The following is a 12270-nucleotide window of genomic DNA, read 5'->3' as shown; positions in this document are numbered from 1 at the left end:
ATCTATAGTCTGCCGGTACAAGTGCACTGGGTCGTGCCGTCTCTATGGTAACACTACAAAGTGTCGCAGAAAGCGCGCAGCTGTGACAGGACGGACCCGGCGGCCATTTCAAGCCGTGTCGCCGCCATTACTGCGCGCGGGGAGGCGGCGCCATGAGCAGCGGAGGAGTGGCACGGACAGGAATCCGCCATTACTCGCTTTTGCTGCTCTTCTTTCCTCGCTGTTGTTGATAACGGGAGATGTCGGGGGAAGACGAGATGCAGGACGAGACCATGATGGAGGCTTCCGCCAGCGAGGCAGAGGGCAGCGGGCCCGGCGAGGGGCTGAGTATGAACTCCGGCAAGACCGAGGAAGACGAGGGGTGAGCTGCCAACTAGGGACGCCCGTCCTCCTCGTCATAGGTGCCATGCACGGCGTCAGGTGGCCAGCAGCCCTTCTGGCAAATGCCCCCAGACACAACCCCTCGACGTGGTGACTGTCCTTGTCCCCACGGCCTGACATATAGTGGGGGATCTGGGACCCCTGGCTCCGCAGTGGTGTGGGCACAGCAATAGCACCGCACGGAGCGCTTCTCTAGGACGAGGCCCGTGATATTCGCCATTACCGGTGTGCGGTTTTCGGTGGTCCTGTGTGGCTTCCCTGAATATTCTCCGATATAGTTACCTCTGGCTAATTGTGCAGATCCGATCCATCACATAGTGTCGCTCACCTGCCCTAAGGGATCGCCCGTGTCCTGGTAATCAGCAGTGGAAGCCCCTTACTATTCACCCAGCAGACATTCATTCCTCAGGGGAACCATAACCTTCAGCCCCATGTGACGGCATTCTATAATGCTGCATATATGACAACAGGGCGGTCCGGTCCGATGGGCATCGCTGAGCTGATCTTGGTCCTTGCCTCCCTTCTTGCGATGCCATCCTCCCGCTTGGCAGATGTGTCCTACGTCATCCACAGTGCCCGCCTGCGCGCTTCTGCTCAGGTGTACTAGGGAGGAGCAATGTACTATTCTGCGCCTGCGTCCAGAAAGCGCACCGTCACATACAGTACTGTGATCAGCCCTCGGCGGGGCACCGTGTGGATGACGGAGGGTGCGCATCCACCCCAAGACCAGCAATGCCCACTGGACCCGCCCCACAGGTGAGTATTTTAGAAGGTCTTTTTTGTTTGTTTTGCATTGTAGAAAGCTGTCGCATGGGAATGAAAGGTGGTGACCGTAGGTTATATTGGAAAAATCTGGTGACAGGTTCCCTTTAAATGAGCTAATTAGATTGATAAGTTTTTGTGAAAAGGTTCGAGTTAAACTTGTATTTTAAACATTGAAATGCCTGATGTAGGTTCTGTAGAAGGACGTAGATCTGGGGATTTATTCTGATGGAATATAGGCTGAACTGGATGGACAAATGTCTTTTTTCAGCCTTACTAACTATGTTACTATGTCTGTATGAATGAGTCCAGTGGGCGGGTCTGGTCAGTGATTGACAGCACTCGGCATGCACACTCATACAGGTGGCTGGTTTCACATTGGCGTTTTTTGGGGTGCGTTTTTGCGGTGAAAAAACGCATGTAAACGCGTGTAAGGCTACGTTCAGACTAGCGTTGCGCGCCGCTGCGTCGGCGACGCACACAAAAACGCGGCAAAACGCATGCAAAAACGCTGCGTTTTGCGACGCGTGCGTCGTTTTTTGCCGAAAATCGGACGCAAGAAAAATGCAACTTGTTGCGTTTTCTTGGTCCGACGCTAGCGGCAAAAAAGACGCAAGTGTTGCAAAGCGCAACACACAAAAACGCATGCGTCCCCCATGTTAAACATAGGGGCGCATGACGCGTGCGTCGCCCGACGCTAAGGCGACGCACACTAGCAGAACGCTAGTGTGAACGTAGCCTTAACGCTGCGTTTTTTTGACGCATGCGTTTTTGCATGTGGTGAAAAAAAGCGGCGTTTTGACGCGTTTACATGCGTTTTTACATGCATTTGCGTTTTTTAAATGCATGCTGAGAAATGTGTGACAGCTGCCAATCATCAAAATAAAGTAAAAAACCCACTATAAACAGGTAGGGGTAGGGATCATAACCCTAACCCTAAAGGGATCCTGATCCTAACCCTAAGGGATCCTAACCCTACCCCTAACCCTAAGGGATCCTAACCCTACCCCTAACCCTAACCATAAAGGGATTAGGGTTAGGATCCCTTAGGGTTAGGATCCCTTAGGGTTAGGTTCCCTTTATCACCTTTATGTTGGGGGGTGGCATATCAGTGTGTTTTCTGGTTTTTTTAATTTAAAAAAAAAAACGCATGCACCAAAAAACGCATGCGTCCCCATTGACTCCAATGTATTTTTTGACCCAAAAAAACGCATGAAAACGCATGCGTTTTTTTTTTGGTCCAAAAAACGCTTCTAAAAATACTACAAGTAGCATTTCAGAAAATGAACGCATGCAGTAAAAAAACGCATGCGTCAAAAACGCGACCAAACGCGTATAGAAAAAAAGCATGCGTTTTCAATGTTAAAGATAGGGGAAAAAAACGCATGCGTTTTTTTGAAAAAAAAAAACGCTGCAGACAAAAACGCAAGTGTGAAACCACCCTAAGACTGTCAGAGTAGACCCACCCACTGGACTCATCATTACAACCGCCATGAATGAAATCCAGGCTTTCCTGAGACTTCTCCACATATCAGTGGACTCATGCAGATCAGGCAGGCTCCCTTTAAGCTGACTAAGAATAATCCCTGTTCTCAGCAGCACTTTATTCTGTGTAATTGCTGAGAATGACGGCGTACGTTCACAGCGCGATCTGTGCTGAGCGCTACACTTCGCTGCTCGGTGCTATTTACCGACCACCATCAGCTAGTGTAAAGCCACCCGCAGGGTAGGTCTAGTTGGTACAAATAGCATTTCACTGACACATTATTGATCTCCAAAAGGATCAATAGCCACTTATCCCAAGTTCTGACAAGGCTTTGAGAACCAGCCAGTAAGCATCCCTCATCTGGTGCCCACTATCAGCTAAAATTAGATGAATCCGGTACCTCTCCCCGCAGCTAAAGCAAGGAAATGGATATAGCGCCTAAATACATTCAGCCACTGTTGACATGAAGTGCAGTACCCCGTTATCGGTGACCGCTACACTGCCTCCATAAAACGGGCAACCTCACTGCCTGCCCTGGGAGACACAAGGAAATTCCACACTAACAATTGCTGAGCCCCCTGAGGTAGTGTCGGTCTTACCTGCAGCCACCATATGTCCATTATACAAGTGTGGACCGCTTTCTTAGTATTGGGGTATGTTCACACAATGCAATATGTCGTATATGCAGTGTACTTGGCACCAGCTTACCAAATTCAAAGTAAAACCAAATAAATATCACAGACCAAAGCACAATATCAAATAGGAATAATGTAAAACATAACTTTTAATGATGTACTAAGAAAGAAAGAAAAACAATGTATAAAATACAACATACAAACAGATGGCCAAAAAGTTTGTTGTTCAGCCCTAAATAAGGTGTAGTGTAACCCTAATGTCCAACTGTTGATCCTCTACCTTTCTGCCGAGGTTGGCACCCTAGATCCTTTGCTGTGGTGCCCCGCTCGACAATGACTCTCCCTATTGTGCCGTAGTAGGCCCTGAAGTGAGGGAAAGGACAAGGGTCAGACAGCAGATACAATTATTCAGAAACATATATCATAGGGGTGCATTCATATCAATGTTGTTAATGGGGGGAGACAAAAAATAGGGAAGGAAGGTGTACGTACAGGCAAGCAAACATATTGCACCTATTGTGATAAAGAGCCTACTGGTAAGAAGGGATAGGTAAGATGAAAAAGTATTAATTGCAAATAACTCTCAAGTATATATTGCACCTATTAGTAATAAGGAGCCTACTGTCTCATGGGTAAATGGGTGATGGCTTTTGGGTAGAAGTGGCCACCAATAATATTGGATATAATATGTAGGTACCAGGTAGCTGTCCTTGCCAAGAAAATGGTCCCTGTATATTGGGGTTACTAATGTAATAACTGCTAAATCAAAACTAGAGGGGGCATTGATGTAAGCCTATAGAAAACAAAAAGCCTGCTAATGTATTGTAAATCAAGGATTGCCTAGAAGAACCCTGTTATGCTTCTGGTATTGCCGTACATTGCTGCGGAGGATGGCGCCCCTGCTCAGCATTGACTCCCCCTAGTATTCCCTATTAGGCCCTGTAGTTGAAGGGTTTTTAACACAAATGACACTTCTAGGCTCCTGATTCAAATCCCAAGAGGCTCAGAGAGCGGTGTATGCACCCTTAAATTATAGTCGCATCAATAATGCAACAAGGTATACTGTAACTACCGTTGTACATTGTGCAGTCACAGACTAAAACTCCCATATAATGTAGGCAGAAACACTCAATGATGGAACTCCCTCTATAGTGCACCATAATGCTGTGACACCTCTCAATCAACAGATTAACCACAATGCTATAGTGTCCTCACCTATAGCTATTACATATGCAACAATCAATGCGTTTCTCTTACAGTCGCTTCCCCCTATGGGAGGTGGAGCCGCATATTCATCACTGTAATAAGCGGCACCACGTGACCGCTCATACAGGTAGAGCTGCGACGCTTAGAGGGAGCTGGGTAAGTATTTTAATGCCAGCGGGCGGGCGCACAGGGGGAGGGAGGGGGGAGATTACCAGAAACTTTATTTTAACAACAAAAAAAAATGATTTTTCATTCCTTCTCTCCAGCAAACGCTGCTGGAGAGAAGAAATGAATGGGGCTTCAGCACCACAAGCTGGGGGGACAGCGCTTACAGTAGCGCTGTCTCCTGCATGGCACACGGACAGCATCCGTGTGCGGTATGTGTTTTACACGGACCCATTGACTTTTAAGGGTCCGTGTAATCCGTGCGCTCCCACGAACACTGACATGTCCCCGTGTTTTCCAAACGGACACACGGTCCGTGAAAACATGCTGACATGTGCAGAGTCACATTGATTTTAATGTGTCTACATGAGTCAGTGTCTCCGGTACGTGAGGAAACTGTCACCTCACGTACCGGAGCCACTGACGTGTGAAAGCGGCCTAAAAGAGTGTGTGTGTCTGCAGCACTGTGTCTGCAGCACTGTGTCTGCAGCACTGTGTCTGCAGCACTGTGTCTGCAGCACTGTGTCTGCAGCACTGTGTCTGCAGCACTGTGTCTGCAGCACTGTGTCTGCAGCACTGTGTCTGCAGCACTGTGTCTGCAGCACTGTGTCTGCAGCACTGTGTCTGCAGCACTGTGTCTGCAGCACTGTGTCTGCAGCACTGTGTCTGCAGCACTGTGTCTGCAGCACTGTCCTTGTGCATGGTGCTGCAGACAGTGTAAGCTATGCTGAATAGAGCCCCACCCATCAAGTTTTCAGAGCCAGGATGTCAGTGGATTCTCCTTCAAAGATTACATGACCAGAATAGCAGCGCTGGCTACAGAAGTATTTGGTAAAGTTCTTATCTATGACAGATGTCATGAAAGGGACTTGTAAAGTAGTGCCCAACCCCTTTTAAAGGATCATGTTAAGTGTAATCCATGGCTTCAGTGGTGAGACAGGTTTTCTGTTCCTTAAATTGTTGACCTCTTGTAATTGTTTGTGTGCTATGGCAACATGCTTTTTCTGAGTGCGAGTATATGCCAGTATAAGCCCACCAGCAGACAGTTCTCTTACCTTTTCTCTGAAACGCCACTGCATTTAGGTAGTCTGTCATTATTTCATTCTGACCTTAGTTAGGGTAATATGAAACTTCCGATGGGTTTCTATAAGGAATCTTTGTAAAATCTGTAAAGATCTGCGTCTTTTTTGTGCAGGAAGATGTTTATTGGCGGGCTTAGCTGGGACACTACAAAGAAGGACCTGAAGGATTACTTTTCAAAGTTTGGAGAAGTTGTAGACTGTACCTTGAAACTGGATCCAATCACTGGTCGGTCAAGAGGCTTCGGCTTTGTATTGTTTAAAGAATCTGAAGGTGTTGATAAGGTATGCTTTACGTGAGATTTCTATTGTATTAAATTTGTTGAAAATGTGTTTATTCTGGTTACGAATACATGTGACCTGGCTATTGGGTGTTTCTTTCTATCATTTCTTGGGGTTTCCATTTACTAGTGAATGCAAGTTCACTGGTATTATCTGGCAAGCTCTGTCCTGATGACGGTGGTCACAGAATGCTTCTGGCAAAAAGACATTTCTGTATCTAGTGACAGTGATAACAGTCACTAGACAGATCAACAGATAAGTGATGACATCTTGCCAGGGTATGCCATGATTTATGCAATGGCAATGTACTGCAAGGGTACCGTCACACAGTGGCACTTTGGTCGCTAGGACGGCACGATCTGTGACGTTCCAGCGATATCCATATGATCTCGCTGTGTCTGACACGCTACTGCGATCAGGGACCCCGCTGAGAATCGTACATCGTAGCAGATCGTTTGAAACTTTATTTCGTCACTGGATCTCCCGCTGACATCGCTGAATCGGCGTGTGTGACGCCGATTCAGCGAGGTCTTCACTGGTAACCAGGGTAAACATCGGGTTACTAAGCGCATGGCCGCGCTTAGTAACCCGATGTTTACCTTGGTTACCAGCGTAAATGTAAAAAAACAAACACTACATACTTACCTTCCGTGTCTGTCCTCCGGCGCTGGGCTTCTCTGCACTGGCTGTGAGCGCCGGCCAGCCGGAAAGCACAGCGGTGACGTCACCGCTCTGCTTTACGGCTGACCGGCGCTGACAGTGCAGAGGAAAGCAGAGCGCCGGAGGACAGACACGGAAGGTAAGTATGTAGTGTTTTTTTTTTTTTTTTTTTTACGTTTACGCTGGTAACCAGGGTAAACATCGGGTTACTAAGCGCGGCCCTGCGCTTAGTAACCCGATGCTTACCCTGGTTACCAGGGGACTTCGGGATCGTTGGTCACTGGAGAGCTGTCTGTGTGACAGCTCTCCAGCGACCAAACAGCGACGCTGCAGCGATCGGCATCGTTGTCGTATCGCTGCAGCGTCGTTTCAGTGTGACGGTACCCTAAGGGTATGTGCACACGTTTCCGCAGCTGGGGGTCCGCAGCAGTTTCCCATGAGTTTCCAGTTCAATGTAAACCTATGGGAAACCAAAAACGATGTGCACATGGTGCGGAGAAACCCGCACGGAAACGCAGCCGTTTACATTCCCCAGCATGTCACTTCTTTCTGCGGATTCCGCAGCGGTTTTACTGCTGCCCCTATGGAAAACCGCAGTTGTAAAACCGCAGTGAAAAAACGCAGTAAATCCGCGATAAATCTGCAGCAAAAACGCAGTGTTTTTGCCCTGCAGATTTATCAAATCTGCTGCAGAAAAATCTGCAGTGGCCAATAATGTGTGCACATACCCTAAGGCTATGTGCACACGTTCAGGATTTCTTGCAGAAATTTCCTGAGCAAAACAGGACATTTTCTGCAAGAAATCCCCATGCGTTTTTCCGCGTTTTTACCGCAATTTTGTTGCATTTTTTTTTTTTGCGGAATTTTCCGGAGGTTCCCAATGCACTGATATAGTGGAAAATCCGCAAAATTAATGAACATGCTGCGTTTTTTACTGCGATGCGTTTTTTTTCGCGGGGAAAAAATGCATCATGTGCACAAAAATTGCAGAATGCATTCTAAATGATGGGATGCATAATGCATGCGTTTTTTTCGCATTTTTATAGTGAAAAAACACAAAAAAAACGCGAAAAATCTGCAACGTGTGCACACAGCCTTACAGCGCTAGTGTTCCCCTGCATAACCAGGTGTTTGAGATGTCACTGCAGAGGCCGTAACATGTTTTCTCAGGATTGGTAGCATCCAAGTAGTTGGGATCCCACTGGCCCCAAAATGATGGCCTTTTTTGTGCCTAAAATAAAAGTAGATGCAGCACCTTTGGGGGTGGTGGGGGGGAGAGAGAAGTCACTCAGGTCTGTTACCTTAGTGTTATAGCAGCATTTCAGTACCTCAATATAATTTTTAAGCCTGAAAATGGTTCCATTGAGTTATTAAAACATTGCTAGATCACTGGGTGAATGAACTCCTGCCTGTACTTTTCTTTTGGTTTCTTGGGTTGTAGATGAGTTGTCGTTCTTTTGAAGCAATGCATTATGCACACTGCGGGGCTGGGATTCCCAAGGTGGGTTGCCGCACAGGCGCAGTCTGCATGTGAGGTCAGACGGCCAGAGCTCACTGCGCCTGCACCAGCCAGTACTAAACAGCGCAGGCGCCGGATTTCATGGGAAAATCAGCGCGGAGGGTGCGGCGCCCCTGAAGCTTTGAGTGACGGCAGTGTGGTGTTTCCAGCAGGGGGGTTAAGACCTGCCTCCAGGTCTAAAGAAAGGTATTTTGGCGAAATTATAAAACGCTTTATTTTGGCAATAACTGCTCCAAAAACTAAAAGAGCCACCTTGTTAGAATGCAGCATTACTGCTGCACAAGGTGGCTCTTTTAGTTTATAACGGTTGGAGGGGGTGACAGTCCCTTTAAACTCCTCATTAACCCTGTCTGGGCCTTTCAGTCTTTCATTTTATCCTCCCGTTTCCAGGAGCTTAAACTTTTTTTTTTTTTTTGTTCTTTATTTCCGCATAGCTATACGAGGGTTTGTTTCTTGCTAAACAAATTGTAGCTTTTAATGTCATTCATTTTAACATATAATTTACTGAAAAATAGGGTAAAAAAATTCCAAGTGAGGTGATCTAGTGTAAAAGCTGAAATTTCACCATTGTTTTTAGGACTTTGTTTTTATGGCGTTCGTTGTGCAGTAAAAAGGACCTGACCATATGATTCTCCAGGCCTTTTCAGAAGGGAACTGTAGTTTCTGGGAATATAAAAGCAAATCTTTTTTTTGTATTTATTTTATGGGTGCTTTAATGTTTTATTTGGATAGACCGGAATTTTATGGACGCTGCAATTCCTAAGTGATATATATTTCTATATTGTAAAACAATCCCTTTTCCCCCCACCCCTCCCCCGGTAAGCGGACTAAAGCAGACTATAAGACGCACCAATATTTGATTAAAAAAAATTCCTATTTTCCTTCCCAAAATTTGGGGTGCATCTCATAATCCACAAAATACAGTTTCATATCACCGTAATCGCATTGATATGGACAATCGTGTTTCCAGGTCATTTTTATTACACAATGAATGCTGTAAAGACAAGACCTTAAAAACAATGTTGTATTCACATTATTATTATTTTTTTTACCATTTTTTTTTTTTCTGTACATTGTATGATAAAAATAAATGGTGCCATTCAAAACTACAACTCAAGTTATGGCCCTTTTGAAGGGGATTAGAAAACGAAAGTGCAAAATCAAGATTTCCTTCTCATTAAAGTTTAAAAGGAAAAAAAACGCTATTTTTATTTTGTCGCCATTTCAACCCATTGGTATTTGACCTCTGATGGAGCTGTGTGAGGGCTTCTTGTGAGTGCTAGGCAGTAGTTTATATTCACTGTGGGGCACATACAATGTTAACATTTTTATTTTTCTATACAGTATGGGTTAATAGTGATGTGTGAATATACTCGTTACTCGAGATTTCCCAAGCACGCTCGGGTGTCCTCCGAGTATTTTTTAGTGCTCGGAGATTGTTTTCTGCGCCGCAGCTGAATGATTTACATCTGTTAGCCAGCTTGATTACATGTGGGGGTTGCCTGGTTGATAGGGAATCCCCACATGTAATCAAGCTGGCTAACAGATGTAAATCATTCAGCTGAGGTGAGGAAAACGAAATCTCCGAGCACTAAAAAATACTTGGAGGACATCCAAGCGTACTAGGGGAAAACTCGAGTAATGAGTATATTCGCTCATCACTAGTATTTAACTTTACCTTTTAATAAATTCAACTTATAAATGCAGGGGAAAAAAAAAATCTACTAGAACTTCCGTCTTTCTGTCTGTCGTTCTGTCTGTCACGGATATTCATTGGTCGCGGCCTCTGTCTGTCATGGAATCCAAGTCGCTGATTGGTCTCGCCAGCTGCCTGTCTTGGCTGCCGCGACCAATCAGCGACGGCCACAGTCCGATTAGTCCCTCCATACTCCCCGCAGTCACCGCTCACACAGGGTTAATGCCAGCGGTAACAGACCGCGTTATGCCACGGGTAACTTACTCCGTTACCGCCGCTATTAACCCTGTGTGACCAAGTTTTTACTATTGATGCTGCCTATGCAGCGTCAATATTAAAAACATCTGATGTTAAAAATAATTTTAAAAAAATAAAAAATCATCATATACTCACCCTCCGGCGCCTTTGACGCTCCGGTGACCGTTCCAGCAAGGTGGCAAGTTCCGGTGCTAAGGATGGTATGCGACAAGGACATTCCATGACGTCATGGTCATGTGACCGCGACGTCATCACAGGGCCTGGGCGAGAAGGACCTGCCATGACGTCACGGTCATGTGACCGCGACGTCATCACACCCTAGGACCGGAAGCTGGCGACAGAACTACAAGGGGCCCTCGGATCGGAAGGTGAGTATGTGTTTTTTATTTTTTAACCTGTCACATACGTGGCTGGGCAATATACTACGTGGCTCTGTGCTGTATACTACGTCGCTGGGCGATATACTACGTCGCTGGGCGATATACTACGTAACTGGGCGATATACTACGTAACTGGGCGATATACTACGTAACTGGGCGATATACTACGTAACTGGGCGATATACTACGTAACTGGGCGATATACTACATAACTGGGCAAAATACTACGTAACTGGGCAATATGCTCTGTGCTGTATACTATGTGGGCTGTGCCGTATACTACGTCGCTGGGCAATATACTACATGGTTGGCCAATATACTACGTGGACCTGCATAATCTAGAATACCCGATGCGTTAGAATCGGGCCACCATCTAGTACAGGGGTGTCAAACTGCATTCCTCGAGGGCCGCAAACCACGCGTGTTTTCAAGATTTCCTTAGCATTGCACAAGGTGCTGTAATCACTATGTGTGTCGGTGATTAAATTATCACCTGTGCAGTACAAGGAAATCCTGAAAACATGACCTGTTTGCAGCCCTCGAGGAATGCAGTTTGACACCCCTGATCTAGTATATGTGTATGTATGTGTAGAGAAAATATATATATATATATATATATATATATATATATATATATATATATATATATATATATATATATATATATATATATATATGGAAATTATTGGCAATTATCAAGACACATTCAATAAAGAAAGTGGTTCTGCAGGTGGGGACCACAGACCACATCTCCATACCAATGCTTTCTGGTGATGTTTTGGTCACTTTTGAATGTTGGTTGTGCTTTCACACTCGTGGTAGCATGAGATGGACTCTACAACCCACACAAGTGGCTCAAGTGCAGCTCATCCAGGATGGCACATCAATGCGATCTGTGTCAAGAAGGTTTGCTGTGTCTGTCAGCGTAGTCTTCAGAGGCTGGAGTCGCTACCAGGTGTACTGGCCTGTCTCCTGGAGACGTGGAGGGGGCCGTAGGAGGGCAACAACCCAGCAGCAGAACCGCTGCCTCAGCCTTTGTGCAAGGAGCAACAGGAGGAGCACTCAGAGCCCTGCAAAATTACCTCCAGCAGGCCACAAATGTGCATGTGTCTGCACAAACGGTTAGAAACCGACTCCATGAGGATGGTCTGAGTGCCCGATGTCCACAGATGGGGGGTTGTGCTCACAGCCCAACAACGTACAGGATGCTTGGCATTTGCCAGAGAACACCAGAATTGGCAAATTCGCCACTGCTGCTCTTCACAGATGAAAGCAGGTTCCCGCTGAGCACATGTGGCAGAGTCTGGAGACGCCATGGAGAGCGATCTGCTGCCTGCAACATCCTTCAGCATGACCGGTTTGGCAGTGAGTCAGTAATGGTGTGGGGTGGCATTTCTTTGGAGGGCCGCACAGCCCTCCATGTGCTCGCCAGAGGCAGCCTGACTGCCATTAGGTACTGAGATGAGACCCCTTGTGAGACCATATGCTGGTGCGGTTGGCCCTAGCTTCCTCCTATTGCAGGACAATGCCAGACCTCATGTGGCTGGAGTGTCAGCAGTTCCTGCAAGATGAAAGCATTGAAGCTATGGACTGTTCCGCCCGTTCTCCAGACCTGAATCCGATTAAACACATATGGGACATCATGTATTGCACCATCCACCATCGTCACCTTGCACCACAGACTGACCAGGAGTTGGCGGATCCTTTTAGTCGCTGGTCTAGGAGGAGATCCCTAAGGAGACCATCTGTCGCCTAATCAGG

General features: G+C 46.3%; 1 protein-coding gene across 6 annotated transcripts in view; it reads left to right on the top strand.

Annotated features, from left to right (window-relative positions):
* HNRNPD (heterogeneous nuclear ribonucleoprotein D) overlaps window positions 1–12270 on the top strand; it is a 37226-nt gene continuing 24956 nt past the window's right edge. For 2 of the 6 annotated variants that reach the window (XR_011315577.1, XM_069742893.1), the window contains exons 1-2: window positions 141–361; window positions 5810–5999. Coding sequence is in view for 3 of the 6 variants with exons in the window: in XM_069742893.1 (XP_069598994.1) it covers window positions 240–361; window positions 5810–5999 (312 nt within the window). In the remaining 3 variants the exon portion in view is untranslated. Of the gene's footprint in view, window positions 362–5809; window positions 6000–12270 lie in introns of all 6 variants that reach the window. The other 4 variants (XM_069742863.1, XR_011315573.1, XR_011315574.1 and 1 more) reach the window with 4 other exon arrangements.

Source organism: Ranitomeya imitator, chromosome 1, assembly GCF_032444005.1.
Source record: "Ranitomeya imitator isolate aRanImi1 chromosome 1, aRanImi1.pri, whole genome shotgun sequence".
Lineage (NCBI taxonomy): Eukaryota > Metazoa > Chordata > Amphibia > Anura > Dendrobatidae > Ranitomeya > Ranitomeya imitator.
This window is presented reverse-complemented; position numbering and strand designations above follow the sequence as displayed.